The sequence below is a fragment of the Apodemus sylvaticus genome, chromosome 8 (genome assembly GCF_947179515.1).
Source record: "Apodemus sylvaticus chromosome 8, mApoSyl1.1, whole genome shotgun sequence".
Lineage (NCBI taxonomy): Eukaryota > Metazoa > Chordata > Mammalia > Rodentia > Muridae > Apodemus > Apodemus sylvaticus.
Genome location: NC_067479.1, coordinates 76643188 through 76658428, shown reverse-complemented (window position 1 = coordinate 76658428; position 15241 = coordinate 76643188). Strand labels below are relative to the sequence as shown.

The 15241-nt window shown below is 37.3% G+C and overlaps 2 protein-coding genes across 2 annotated transcripts in view; both read left to right on the top strand.

The window, feature by feature from the left end:
• Window positions 1-5168: 5168 nt before the first annotated feature.
• Window positions 5169-13376, top strand: LOC127691650 (olfactory receptor 11G2-like). Its single transcript, XM_052191626.1, has 2 exons — window positions 5169-5246; window positions 12133-13376. The coding sequence occupies exon 2, from the start codon at window positions 12144-12146 to the stop codon at window positions 13077-13079; it is 936 nt and encodes a 311-aa protein (XP_052047586.1). The 5' UTR covers window positions 5169-5246; window positions 12133-12143; the 3' UTR covers window positions 13080-13376.
• LOC127691651 (olfactory receptor 11G2-like) overlaps window positions 5198-15241 on the top strand; it is a 70324-nt gene continuing 60280 nt past the window's right edge. The window contains exon 1 of the mRNA XM_052191628.1: window positions 5198-5246. The gene's annotated coding sequence lies outside the window, so the exon portion shown is untranslated. The remainder of the gene's footprint in view (window positions 5247-15241) is intronic.

Here is a 15241-nt window from a genome sequence, read left to right as displayed (position 1 = left end):
AAAGAAAATGGAGAGAGCATGCATTACCAGCTTAATGACACACCTGAAAGCCCTAGAACAAAAAGAAGCTACTTTGCCCAGGAGGAGTAGAAGGCAGGAAATCATCAAACTCAGGGCCGAAATCAATCAAGTAGAAACAAAGAGAACCATACAAAAAATCAACAAAACCAGGAGCTGGTTCTTTGAGAAAATCAACAAGATAGATAAACCCTTAGCCAGACTGACCAAAGGGCACAGAGAAAGTATCCAATTTAACAAACTTAGAAATGAAAAGGGAGATATAACAACGGAAACTGAGGAAATCCAAAAAATCATCAGATCCTACTACAAGAGCCTGTACTCAACACAACTGGAGAATCTGGAGGAAATGGACAATTTCCTTGACAGATACCAGATACCAAAATTAAATCAGGACCAACTAGACCATCTAAACAGTCCCACAATGCCTAAAGAAATAGAAGGAGTCATAGAAAGTCTTCCAACCAAAAAAAGCACAGGACCAGATGGCTTCAGTGCAGAATTCTACCAGACCTTCAAAGAAGAGTTAACACCAATACTCTTCAAACTATTCCACAAAATAGAAACAGAAGGAACACTACCCAATTCCTTCTATGAAGCCACAATTACGCTGATACCAAAGCCACACAAAGATCCAACAAAGAAAGAGAACTTCAGACCAATTTCCCTTATGAACATCGATGCAAAAATACTCAATAAAATTCTTGCCAACCGAATCCAAGAACACATCAAAACGATCATCCACCATGATCAAGTAGGCTTTATCCCGGGAATGCAGGGTTGGTTCAATATACGGAAATCCATCAATACAATCCACTACATAAACAAACTCAAAGAACAAAACCACATGGTCATTTCATTGGATGCTGAAAAAGCATTTGACAAAATTCGGCATCCCTTCATGCTTAAAGTCTTGGAGAGAACAGGAATTCAAGGCCCATACCTAAACATAGTAAAAGCAATATACAGCAAACCGGTAGCCAGCATCAAACTAAATGGAGAGAAACTTGAAGCAATCCCACTGAAATCAGGGACCAGACAAGGCTGCCCCCTTTCTCCTTATCTTTTCAATATTGTACTTGAGGTACTAGCTCGGGCAATTCGACAACATAAGGAGGTCAAAGGGATACAAATTGGAAAGGAAGAAGTCAAACTATCATTATTTGCAGACGACATGATCGTCTACCTAAGTGACCCAAAGAACTCCACTAGAGATCTCCTACAGCTGATAAACAACTTCAGCAAAGTGGCAGGTTATAAAATCAACTCAAGCAAATCAGTGGCCTTCCTATACTCAAAGGATAAGCAGGCTGAGAAAGAAATTAGGGAAATGACCCCCTTCACAATAGCCTCAAACAGTATAAAGTATCTTGGGGTGACTCTTACCAAACATGTGAAAGATCTGTATGACAAGAACTTCAAGACTCTGAAGAAGGAAATGGACGAAGACCTCAAAAAATGGGAAAACCTCCCATGCTCATGGATCGGTAGAATCAATATAGTTAAAATGGCCATTTTGCCTAAAGCACTATACAGATTCAATGCAATACCCATCAAAATCCCAACTCAATTCTTCACAGAGTTAGAAAGAGCAATTATCAAATTCATCTGGAACAACAAAAAACCCAGGATAGCTAAAACTATTCTCAGCAACAAAAGAAAATCTGGGGGAATCAGTATCCCTGACCTCAAGCAATACTACAGAGCAATAGTGTTAAAAACTGCATGGTATTGGTACAGTGACAGACAGGAGGATCAATGGAACAGGATTGAAGATCCAGAAATGAACCCACACACCTATGGCCACTTGATCCTCGACAAAGAGGCTGAAAACATCCAATGGAAAAAAGATAGCCTTTTCAACAAATGGTGCTGGTTCAACTGGAGGTCAGCATGCAGAAGAATGCGAATTGATCCATCCTTGTCTCCTTGTACTAAGCTCAACTCCAAATGGATCAAGGACCTCCACATAAAGCCAGACACTCTGAAGCTAATAGAAAAGAAACTGGGGAAGACCCTTGAGGACATCGGTACAGGGAGAAAGTTTCTGAACAGAACACCAATAGCATATGCTCTAAGAGCAAGAACTGACAAATGGGACCTCATAAGGTTACAGAGTTTCTGTAAGGCAAAGGACACCATCAAGAGGACAGATCGGCAACCAACAAATTGGGAAAAGATCTTCACCAATCCTACATCAGATAGAGGGCTAATATCCAATATATATAAAGAACTCAAGAAGTTAGACTCCAGAAAACCAAACAACCCTATTAAAAAATGGGGTACAGAGTTAAACAAAGAATTCTCACCTGAAGAACTTCGGATGGCGGAGAAGCATCTTAAAAAATGCTCAACTTCATTAGTCATTAGGGAAATGCAAATCAAAACAACACTAAGATTTCATCTTACACCAGTCAGAATGGCTAAGATTAAAAATTCAGGAGACAGCAGGTGTTGGAGAGGGTGTGGAGAAAGAGGAACACTCCTCCACTGCTGGTGGGGTTGCAAATTGGTACAACCACTCTGGAAATCAGTCTGGCGGTTCCTCCGAAAACTGGGCACCTCACTTCCAGAAGATCCTGCTATACCACTCCTGGGCATATACCCAGAAGACTCCCCACCATGTAATAAGGATACATGTTCTACTATGTTCATAGCAGCCCTATTTATAATTGCCAGATGTTGGAAAGAACCCAGGTATCCCTCAACAGAAGAGTGGATGCAAAAAATGTGGTATATCTACACAATGGAGTACTATTCAGCCATTAGAAACAACGAATTCATGAAATTCTTAGGCAAATGGATGGAGCTAGAGAATATCATACTCAGTGAGGTAACCCAGACTCAAAAGGTGAATCATGGTATGCACTCACTAATAAGTGGATATTAACCTAGAAAACTGGAATACCCAAAACATAATCCACACATCAAATGAGGTACAAGAAGAAAGGAGGAGTGGCCCCTGGTTCTGGAAAGACTCAGTGAAACAGTATTCAGCAAAACCAGAACGGGGAAGTGGGAAGGGGTGGGTGGGAGGACAGGGGAAGAGAAGGGGGCTTACGGGACTTTCGGGGAGTGGGGGGGCTAGAAAAGGGGAAATCATTTGAAATGTAAATAAATTATATCGAATAAAAAAAATTAAAAAAAAATAAAAATAAATAAATAAATAAATAAATAATACAAAGAAAAAAAAAAAAGAATTCTCACCTGAAGAACTTCGGATGGTGGAGAAGCATCTTAAAAAATGCTCAACTTCATTAGTCATTAGGGAAATGCAAATCAAAACAACCCTAAGATTTCATCTTACACCAGTCAGAATGGCTAAGATTAAAAATTCAGGAGACAGCAGGTGTTGGAGAGGGTGTGGAGAAAGAGGAACACTCCTCCACTGCTGGTGGGGTTGCAAATTGGTACAACCACTCTGGAAATCAGTCTGGCGGTTCCTCCGAAAACTGGGCACCTCACTTCCAGAAGATCCTGCTATACCACTCCTGGGCATATATCCAGAGGATTCCCCACCATGTAATAAGGATACATGTTCTACTATGTTCATAGCAGCCCTATTTATAATTGCCAGATGCTGGAAAGAACCCAGGTATCCCTCAACAGAAGAGTGGATGCAAAAAATGTGGTATATCTACACAATGGAGTACTATTCAGCCATTAGAAACAATGAATTCATGAAATTCTTAGGCAAATGGATGGAGATAGAGAACATCATACTAAGTGAGGTAACCCAGACTCAAAAGGTGAATCATGGTATGCACTCACTAATAAGTGGTTATTAACCTAGAAAACTGGAATACCCAAAACATAATCCACACATCAAATGAGATACAAGAAGAAAGGAGGAGTGGCCCCTGGTTCTGGAAAGACTCAGTGAAACAGTATTCGGCAAAACCAGAACGGGGAAGTGGGAAGGGGTGGGAGGGAGGACAGGGGAAGAGAAGGGACTATCGGGGAGTGGGGGGGCTAGAAAAGGGGAAATCACTTGAAATGTAAATAAATTATATTGAATAAAAAAAAAATTCAGGAGACAGCAGGTGTTGGAGAGGGTGTGGAGAAAGAGGAACACTCCTCCACTGCTGGTGGGGTTGCAAATTGGTACAACCACTCTGGAAATCAGTCTGGCGGTTCCTCCGAAAACTGGGCACCTCACTTCCAGAAGATCCTGCTATACCACTCCTGGGCATATACCCAGAAGACTCCCCACCATGTAATAAGGATACATGTTCTACTATGTTCATAGCAGCCCTATTTATAATTGCCAGATGCTGGAAAGAACCCAGGTATCCCTCAACAGAAGAGTGGATGCAAAAAATGTGGTATATCTACACAATGGAGTACTATTCAGCCATTAGAAACAATGAATTCATGAAATTCTTAGGCAAATGGATGGAACTAGAGAATATCATACTAAGTGAGGTAACCCATACTCAAAAGGTGAATCATGGTATGCACTCACTAATAAGTGGATATTAACCTAGAAAACTGGAATACCCAAAACATAATCCACACATCAAATGAGGTACAAGAAGAAAGGAGGAGTGGCCCCTGGTTCTGGAAAGACTCAGTGAAACAGTATTCGGCAAAACCAGAACGGGGAAGTGGGAAGGGATGGGTGGGAGGACAGGGGAAGAGAAGGGGGCTTACGGGACTTTCGGGGAGTGGGGGGCTAGAAAAGGGAAATCATTTGAAATGTAAATAAAGTATATCGAATAAAAAAAAAAAGAAACCAAAAAAAAAAAAAATAAAAATTTTAAAAGATATTCTACTAAACTCGTCTATCAATGGATTGCTCAGCCGTCAACAGAGGAGCTTCCTCCTGCAACAGATGAGAACAGATACAGGGACCCACAGGCAGGTACTAATTGAAGAGTGAAAGACCTTCATTGGAACATTTGGCCCTAAATGGAATGTGTTGATCAGATCAAATCCCTTCCCTGAGGGTTCAGGGAACCCCATAAAAGAGAAGAACAAAGGAGTAGAAAAGCAAAAGGGGATGGAGCACACCAAGAAAACAAGGCCCTCTGCATGAATCAACAAGACTGAAGACCATAGGAACTCAGAAACTGGAGCAGCACGCACAGCACCTGTGAGGGTCTGCAACAGAAGGAGACACATACCCTCATCCTTAACTGAAAGCTATCTCCAACTGACAACCACTTGCAAACTAAAATTTAGTTTCCTCCATTGGAGTCTCGCTGAGGAAACAAACACTCTTAAAGGTAAGATGCATGCCCAGCAGTAGATGGACAGCAGAAAATGAACTCAACCACATCTTTGGAAGGCCCCAAAATGTCATGTCAAGTCTTTTCCTGTTTTTAAATTAATTGATTTAGAAATTGAATTCCTTATAATTGTAACATAAGAATCATTCCCTGAAAGTTTCTTGATGTTTTCTGCATAGTTTTTTCTTTAGGCAGACACAGAAAAATTATAATTATTGCAAGGGAAAAAAAAAAGAAAATACCAGTTCATGTATCAATATGAATGAGTAAAATATTTGCAAGGCGTCATCCCTAGATGAATCAGGCTCCCTCAAATATGAACCCCAGTTGGTTATCCAAAACTATGTGATCATCCTAAAAGCATATACTTAGGTGTAACACTAAATAAACTCAACAGGTTGTATTTATAGATTAATATATGCATGCAGGTAACAATACTAATTAAATGAAAAGGTAAGTGGATAGAGATGGATCTGGGAGTAATTAGGGGGAAAGTGGTATGGGGATGAATATGATAAAATAAAGTTATGAAATTCTCAAATGGTTAGTGCAAATGTTGCATTCTTTCAAAGGAGACCCAGCTTAGACGAGTGTCAGACAAGCACAGACATATCTGAAGCACATCTGTGAGTGGTAGATGACTGCAATCCCTTCCTTTAAACTTCTGTGAGACGCTTGAAACACAAAATATATTGAGAGAGAGATGGGGAGAGAGGGAGGGGAGAGAGAGAAAGAGAGAGAGAGAGAAGAGAAAGAGAGAGAGAAAGAGAGAGAGAGAGAAAGAGAGAGAAAAGAGAGAGAGAAAGAGAGAGAAAAGAGAGAGAGAGAGAAGAGAGAGAGAGAGAGAGAGAGAGAGAGAGAGAGAGAGAGAGAGAGAGAGAGAGAGAGAAGCAGAAATTAAGGCACAACCCTAAGGAAAGTAAGTAAGTAATGCACAGGGCTGTCCCTTGACACTGCTCTTCCAGAATCAGTAAATGGATCCTTAAGGACCTTGGGAAATGATCAACATTTCCCGACAGGTCTGCTTATAATTCTACATTCTCAGTGGAGAAGCTTAAGTGTCCTTATCATTGCCTTCATATTTTCCTCCACTCTGGTTATTATAAAAAAAAATTAAAAAAGAAAATTGTCTACTCTAAGAAAGTAAGAATAAAAATACAAACTTCTAAAATACTTCATCTTGGATTCCCTTTTCTAATACAGGTAATAAGATAATATAGGCCTAGAAAAATAAAACAATAATAATATACTTGTAGAATCTAACAGCCTCCACAGCTTTGTGAATTTCTGACATAAAACCAATGTTCCTTATACTCCTTCTGGTCAGGAGCCTGTCAAAATACTTCCATAACCCTTTATTGGCATACCTATGTTTCTGTTATGGTTAAAGACACTCATAATATTAATTTTTTATGTCTACTAAAGAAAATCCTTACCTCTAAATTCAGGAGGTTTTGCTACTAAACACAACTTTGTACTGTTTATTACAATATGGACAATTATCCCTTTTAAAACATCTTCTTTACAAATATTTACCCAGCATTATAGAAATGGTATCTTTTTGCTTTATCTGCACAGATGAACAAGATAACTAAATTATTCTGAGACATGACTCTAGACTGTCTGTGGAGACAACAGACTTTGTCAATAAGACTCTGAAGCAAAATTAAAATATTCAGGTGATGCCTTTCTTTTACATTTTGTGATAGCCTACCTTATTCATACAGACTTTACAAGTTTCCAATGGTTGACTAATTAACAACGAAACAAATCCCCCAAAGAGATAACTAATATTCCAAATACCCTGGGTTCTCAAGCATGATGTCATATCTGTGCTCACAAGATCTACAGTTGGTAGGAGATGAATCTGCTAAACTTGTGGAGAGAGTGAGGTAGAATCTATGTGTGTATCTCTGTGTATGTCTCTATATGAAACTCTCTCTCTCTCTCTCTCTCTCTCTCTCTCTCTCTCTCTCTCTCTCTGTGTGTGTGTGTGTGTGTGTGTCTGTGTTTCTGTGTGTGTGTGTGTGTGTGTGTGTGTGTGTGTGTGTGTGTGTGTGTGTGTGTGTTGCTAAGGGTACAGACCAGTGCCTTGCATAAGCTAAACAAGTACCCTCCACCAAGATAATTTTCCACAACCCTAGGTTTATTGTTGTTGTTTAATTAGTGAGGCACTTATTTGATTACTCAAGCTCATATCTCTGGTGAGTAAACATCTTCTGACAGAAAAGCTAAGCAATGCAAGGTGAGTAACAGTGCAGTCTGCCTGAGTATGTTACTCTGCACAAAGTCAGAGCTGGCTAACCCAAGATTGTTTTCATGTGCCATTTCTAAGGAAACTCTATGAGAACTAACAGTCTTATTCTGAAAAAGATTGGTTTTACTCAAATGTCTAACATGTATGAGCTTTGAGATTTAAAATATTATGATGCTACTTAGAAAAATGAAATATAGAAAGACAAGCACATGAGTAAGGATGCTTCTAAAGAAATTTGAGTGAAAGAGTAAGAATGTAAGTTTAGGAGACGACAGGGGGGAGGATGTGTGGGAGAAATACATGGTTCCTATTTTTACAATAGAAAATATATATGTTTGTTATGAAAGTCAACATAGATAAAGACATATAACATCAAAATAAGCATGGAAATGAGTTCTTGACAATTAAATTATTCAAAAACACTGAAAATATCTTTAAATTGTTAGCATAGCAATTCTTCAAACTACAGCTTTTTAGAATATGCTGCAAAATACCTTGACTAAATATCCAATCATTTGGTTTTCAAAGTAGTGAATGATTTGTCTCTGAGTTGATGTTTAACCTTTAAGCTTAAGAATAATTTTGCTTTATCTTTATGAAATGTAAAATCAGGAAGTTCTTTTCATATATTAGAGCAAGTTTCCCCTTGAATCAGTTCTTCATTCATTAACATTAGGAGATCTCCAACAAGAGGCAGAGTATGGTTAGAAGATTTCCTCAGAACTAGGTAAAGTTTTAATATTTTTCATCCTGCATGAAAAAAGTATAATACAATGTATATTAGAATTTTTATACCTGTTTTAAAATTTACCTTGAAATGAAATAAATCTTTCTAGTTGAAGCACTAGCTCAGTCTCTAGTTATAGGACCTTAAAATCTGAGAGGAAAAGATACTTAGGAAATATAGCTTAATGACATAAGGAACAGAGTCTGTTCTTAAGACAAAAGAAGCATTAAATTGATTAAGGTAATAAATTAGGATATAATCTAATGAAATATTGGGAGATTTTTCTTAGCTTCATGAGCCTACTGTCACTGAAGTCAGAAAAAAATCTGAAAGTAGATAAAGATCAGAGAGAATCTTTTTTATTGTTAAAATAAGCATTTTTATTTTTAAACAAATTAAATATTATTTGGTCAGAAGTTTTGCTACTTTCTATGAGAAATTTGGGAAGAAAATAATAACAAGGAACACTATTTTTTTTTACCATAATAAAACTTATTATATAATTAACATAGGCCAACAATAGAAGAACAATAAAAGCCTAGTAAGACAAACTCTAAATAATAGACCTGAAGGAATGCTTATGAGAAAACCCACAATGTAAGTGTATACATTTTTTAAAAATAATGACTGTCAACAATGAACACATCACATCAAACATCTTTCCTTATTACCCCAAGAACTTTCTGTCCAGTCACTGGTGTTTTCAAGTGACCTACAAATAACATGGACTTATGGTTGGTTACATGCCAATTTTACTTTATATTGAATAAGACATCTTAGGACCGTTGCCATTTTAGATAAATACACATTTCCATTACTACTACTTTGAAAAACTAAGAAATCAAAGATAAAGGGTATTGAAAACAAAGCCCACATTCTGGGGCTCTGCAGAGATGTTGAATGACTATCCAGGGAGTCTTTAGGAAGCTATCACACAGGGAGATGCCAGGGCAGCTACATATTCTGGGGTGTCTACTTTTCTGATACACAAGCTATTCATATTTATAGGGCTCCAGACATTGTGCATTTTTAAAATTAGTAAGGTTAATGATTAGAGCATCTATGATCCTAACCTGTAGGAAACATAGCACAAGGAACACTATTAACTGGCTCTCTAATTAACAAAAAGAAATAACAGTACATTATTACTATTAAACAGATCAAGCATTTGCAAATTCAATATTTAACAGCTCTGAAAGCCTTACTGTAGACAGAGTGCTGAGGACCCCCTGCAGATAAGGTACTCAGCAAATGCACACAGTAGGTTCAGAGCCCAGGAATACTGTTTCTGTATTCCTATAAACGGAGTTAGAAGAGTGGACTAAGTAAATATAGCATACAGCAATCTGAATAAGGCAGGCAGTACTGGACCAGCAGGAACATATGTGAGAGAAGACCCAGAGGTAGACATTCTTTCAAACAACAACATGAACCAAAGACTCAAACAGACAGAATCTTTTATACAAAATTTATGAGTTCCAAAGTATTAAAGAGTCTACTAATCCCATTTTAAAAAATTACATTGACTTGCTTCTCTTCTGATAGTCTGCCTTTCACTTGATGATTTACTGTTTTGAATTTTTCATATAGATTGTTGTCAGACTACTTGCATAATTATGACATTGAAAAGAAAAGTTAGGATTAATTGAAATTAAATGGCAGGCAATAAAAACACTATTTTTCACATTCCTTATGCATGTCCTATTTACAAAGGTTTTTAAAGCCCATCGATAGTTGGGGTTATTGAATTTAGAAAAACATAAATCCATTTTGGGGAAATATAACTGTCCATAGTCATTCTACTTTGAGATATTCCCAAGCACTGCTTGGGATATAAAGAAGGAGAAGGAGGAAGAGAAGGAAGAAAATAAAAGGAAGACCCTTTTCATGTTTCTTCCCAAAGGTACTTAATTTAATATTGTACCAGCATTACAGAATCCACCTTTCATATAACTGGATTGAGAGCCAGAACATTGATGATTATATTCACAACATAAACAGTCAAATATCTACTTCAGTAAATATAATTATTGATTCTATACCTCAGCTACATCTACTCTTGATGCTTATAAAATGCTTCAAGAGAAAATATAACTATTAATATAAATTAATTCATTGATTACTCTTTCTCCCAAAACTGACATATTGCATTATCAAATAGCATGAATCAATATACCAGAAAATAATATTCCTCATAAAGTTTATGTTCTATTGCTTCACCTCAGTCACCTGTGAGTTGTGTTCTCTCTCTCTCTCTCTCTCTCTCTCTCTCTCTCTCTCTCTCTCTCTCTCTCTCTCTCTCTCTTTCTCTCTCTCTCTCCTCTCATTCTTTGACTCATTTTTTCATTTTCTGAATTCGTGTTGGAAGATATCTGCAAGCAAGATGTAGATGATTCCCAATGACTTAAAAACAAGTAACTTCTCGAGGAAACTGATAAAACCATAACAAAATTTCATTAGAAATCTATAACTATACCCTTTCATCATTTTCTTTGAGGAGAGGCATAGTAAAGCAAGAAGTGGAGTTAAGAAGCATCTGCTAAAGCAATTAAAATCATTAAGCCACATAAGAGATCAAAGAGACAGAAGCAGAACGCACAGGGCCTATATGGATCCTCACCAGGCCCTCAGTATGTATGCTATAGTCATTAGGTGACTTAGCATTTATATGAGACTCCTGACTATGACAAAAAGTAGGACTCTGACTCTTTGCCTGCTCTTTTGCTCCTGCCATGTTGCCATGTCCAACTTTGATATGATAGTTTTGGGCTCATCTTTCATATTTTATTTTGCCATGCTTGGTTGTTATTGATTAGGAACCTGCCTTTTTTCTAATGAGAGACAAGAAGAGAGTAGATCTGGAAGGGAGGGAAAGTGGAGAGTAACTGGGAGAAGCAGAAGGAGGGAAAATTATAATAAGTACATATTCTATGAGAAAACAATCTATTTCTAATAAAAGAAAAAATTGTAAAAAAAAAAAAGAAAATTTAAAAAAAGAAACCCTTAGTTTAAATAATAATACTGGTCACAGGCTGCTCTCCCTATAGTGAAATTCCCAGAGTGCCTGTCAATTTTAATCTATACTAAAGTGGACTCCTAAAACAGTTCATAGCCAATTTTCAAGAACTTTTGATGAATATTTTTGCTGAAAGGAAATCCTGATAAATATGGCAGCCTACTCTGAAGAAAATAAGAGAGCCCATCCAATGTGAAAAATGTCACCCTAGAGGGTGAAGACTTTGACAGAATTCACATGTCAATGGGAATGGTAAAGCATCAGTTTGGTGATTAACACTATATAGATAAATGATAAGAATCATTGATCCTGGAAATAAACCAAAATATCCATTCACAATAGAATGATAAAAGAATAAAAAATGTGTTTTATTTCTTTAGGACATAGATCCATAAAAATATTATAGTTACTACTGAACAAAAGATACCACCCAAAAGACCAACAGGGCACTTTCATTTGTGGAAAACAAAAATGAGAAAAAATAAGAAAGACTGTGTAGAAGTATATACTAGATTTGAAGTGATATAAGGTTGTAAAGAATGAGAAAGCAATTGTCATAAATAAAAATGAGTGATGTGACAACAGGTTGGGATAGTCTAGGTACTAAGAATGGTGTTCTGTGATTTATTAAACTACAAACTTACATATTACACAGTGTCACTCGCTGCACAAAAAGAAAATGTCTGTGTATTTTATTGATGTTGTCCGATATTTTGTGTTCTACAGACAAAAAACTAGGCCCAGTATAAGGATTTAAGATTAATCAAAATAGTGACATTTGATATATAAATGTTTGCATTCCTTGGGGATGACTTAAAAAACATTTCTTGGTTGTAATTTCTCTTTGAAATGATATTTGATAATTTCCCTGGTGCTTTCACAGGTCACAGACAGATGAAAACCCTCAGCAGTCCCAGCAACTCCAGCACCATCACTGGCTTCATCCTCTTGGGCTTTCCCTGCTCCAGGGAGGGGCAAATCCTCCTCTTTGTGCTCTTCTTCATTGTCTACCTCCTTACCCTCATGGGCAACGCTTCCATCATCTGTGCTGTGTGCTGTGATCAGAAACTCCACACACCCATGTACCTCCTGCTGGCCAACTTCTCTTTCCTGGAGATCTGGTATGTCACTTCCACAGTCCCCAACATGTTGGCCAACTTCCTCTCTGACACCAAGGTCATCTCCTTCTCTGGGTGCTTCCTGCAGTTTTATTTCTTCTTCTCCTTGGGTTCTACAGAATGCTTTTTCCTGGCAGTCATGGCCTTTGACCGCTACCTTGCCATCTGCAGGCCTCTACATTACCCTGCTCTCATGACTGGGCGCCTCTGCAACATCCTTGTGATCATTTGCTGGGTGCTTGGCTTCCTCTGGTTCCCTGTTCCCATCATCATCATCTCCCAGATGTCCTTCTGTGGGTCCAGAGTTATAGACCACTTCCTGTGTGACCCAGGCCCTCTGTTGGCCCTCACCTGTGTGAGAGATCCTTTAATTGAACTGACTAGCTCTACTTTAAGTTCCCTGCTTCTCTTTGTTCCATTTTTCTTTATCATGGGGTCTTATGCTCTAGTAATGAGGGCTGTGCTGAGGGTCCCTTCAGCAGCTGGACGAAGAAAGGCCTTCTCTACTTGTGGGTCACATTTGACTGTGGTTTCTCTTTTCTATGGCTCAGTGATGGTCATGTATGTGAGCCCAACATCTGAACACGCAGCTGGAGTGCAGAAGCTTGTGACTCTGTTTTATTCCGTGGTTACTCCACTCCTTAATCCTGTGATATACAGTCTGAGGAACAGAGATATGAAACATGCAATGAAGAAATTACTGAAAATATAAAACTTGCACTCTTGTTTTAAAAGAGAATCTCATTATTTTGCCTTATTTATTAAAGGAAAAGTAGCCAGTCTTGATGGTTTGGATCTGTAATTGCAGAACTCAAGATGCTAACACAGGAAGATTGTCAGTTTAAGGCCAGTCTAAGGTCTGAAACATGAGCTTGTCTCAAAACTACAACAAACAGGAAGAAAAGTGAATAGAAACTAACTGGTTCCACTTGGGACTATGTTTTTTTTTCATTTCCTAGAGTATGTAGGAGTATAAAGGACCACTAGATGTTAATGACAAAACTGTCAATTTTCAGAAGCTTGATATTTTTGGGGAAAATAAAAATGTATCTAAAAGCAAATCTGCTGACACAGAAAAGCTCTCCTGAGAGGCAGAAGAGAAATGAAATAATTTTGTTTCTGAATAAGCATCAAGTCATAATGTGTATCACAAATAATTCACTAAATGATTGTAAACATGGCAAAAGTTCTGTACTTTTATATAGTAAGAAGACTACAATAAATTGCATACGTTTTATGTAGACAAAAATATATATTCCTCCAAGGGCTCTGAGAGCAAAGTCTGTGAGCAGAGATCTACCTATATTCAGCTGATAGGTAGGACTACATCTGTATTTGCTGACTGACTATACAAAGGAAACATTAAGCCATCTGTGTTGAGTTAAGATTCTGGATAAACAGAGGCTCTTTGATGGTTATATCTCAAAAACATATCTTCCTCCCCTGCCCACCTGGAAGGAGATCACAGGTTCTCTAAAGTAAGTGTTCTAAGAGAAGAGAGATAAGAAGAGTGAAAGGATAAGATAAGAAAGCATCTTTTGTTGTTGTTGTTGTTTCCAATAAAGCCAATTAAGTGCATTATCTTTTCTAGTATTTGCCCTTTCTAGTAACAGTAGACCATAACCTTCAGATAAAACCTAAAGTTTTCCACTAACTTTCCCCAACAGTAAGTTACCTTTATGCCTTTAGTCAAACTTTTATTTCTATTCTCTATCACATTAAATAATAAACAAAAGATTAATATATTTGAAATATGCAAATGTCCAAATCAGACAAATAAAATGCCAGTGTTAGAATATAAAAGCTCTAAAATATATTAAATACTACAGAGAATATTTAGAAATCCAAAAGGATATTCTATTTTAGTTAAAAGAAGAAAAATATAAATAAAAGCAATAAATTTACCACAGAGGTACAGTAAAAAAAAATTAGCATGGCATTGACATAGATATGCGAAAATAAATGGACAGTACAAATAGGATCCAGATTTGCAGCCTCTGGCCTACAGTAATGACTTGTTTTCAAAGAAGTCAGGAAAGAACATCTCTTCAACAAAATAATGCTGAAAAAAATAGTTTCATGTTAGAGAATAAAATTGTATCATATTTTGAGACTAGTATAAAAACCTGTGTAAAAATCAACTCAGAATCAATCAAATACTTTAGTATATGACATAATACTCCGAAACAGAAGGAAACATAAGCACTTCATACTACAGAAATAGAAAGAACTTTGTGGGTAGGATGTCAAGAGATCAGAGATGAAGTCAAGAGTGCACAAGTGAGATTGTATGAAAAGTCTTCCCAGCAAAGAAAGTAACTGCATGCATGTTCACTAGAGCACTATGCATTGTCGCCAAGTTACAAAATTAGCCTAAGTGTCCATCAACAGACACTTGTCTGACAGATTGTCAAGTTTAAAACTGTGGTACACATATACAATGGAAGTTTAGTCAGTTGTAAGGAAGAATGAAATTATGTTTTCAGGAAAGCTGATGACAACAGGAAATCAAATTGTTAAGCAAAATAAGTCAGACTTACAAAGAGAAATATCACATTTTAAAAGAGCGGAAGTGTGTGTGTGTAAAGCATTTAGAAGAATAGTGCAAGAGGGAAGGAAGCAATCTAAAGGGAAACAGAAGGAGGAATAAGAGAATGTAATAAAGTATAGAATATGAAAGCTGGAAGGGACTTCTAACAAGGAGAAGGGACGGCAGTAGGGGAAGAGACAAAAACAAAATGCAGTGATATTTATGTATGCAGGTTTCACTGAAAATTAAATAAAAAACTCTAATCTTAGTATGATGTTTTGTATCAGAATTTGATTTGTACTAGTCTTTCCACCTCTGCTTGTTGGAACCCTCCCCCCACCAAC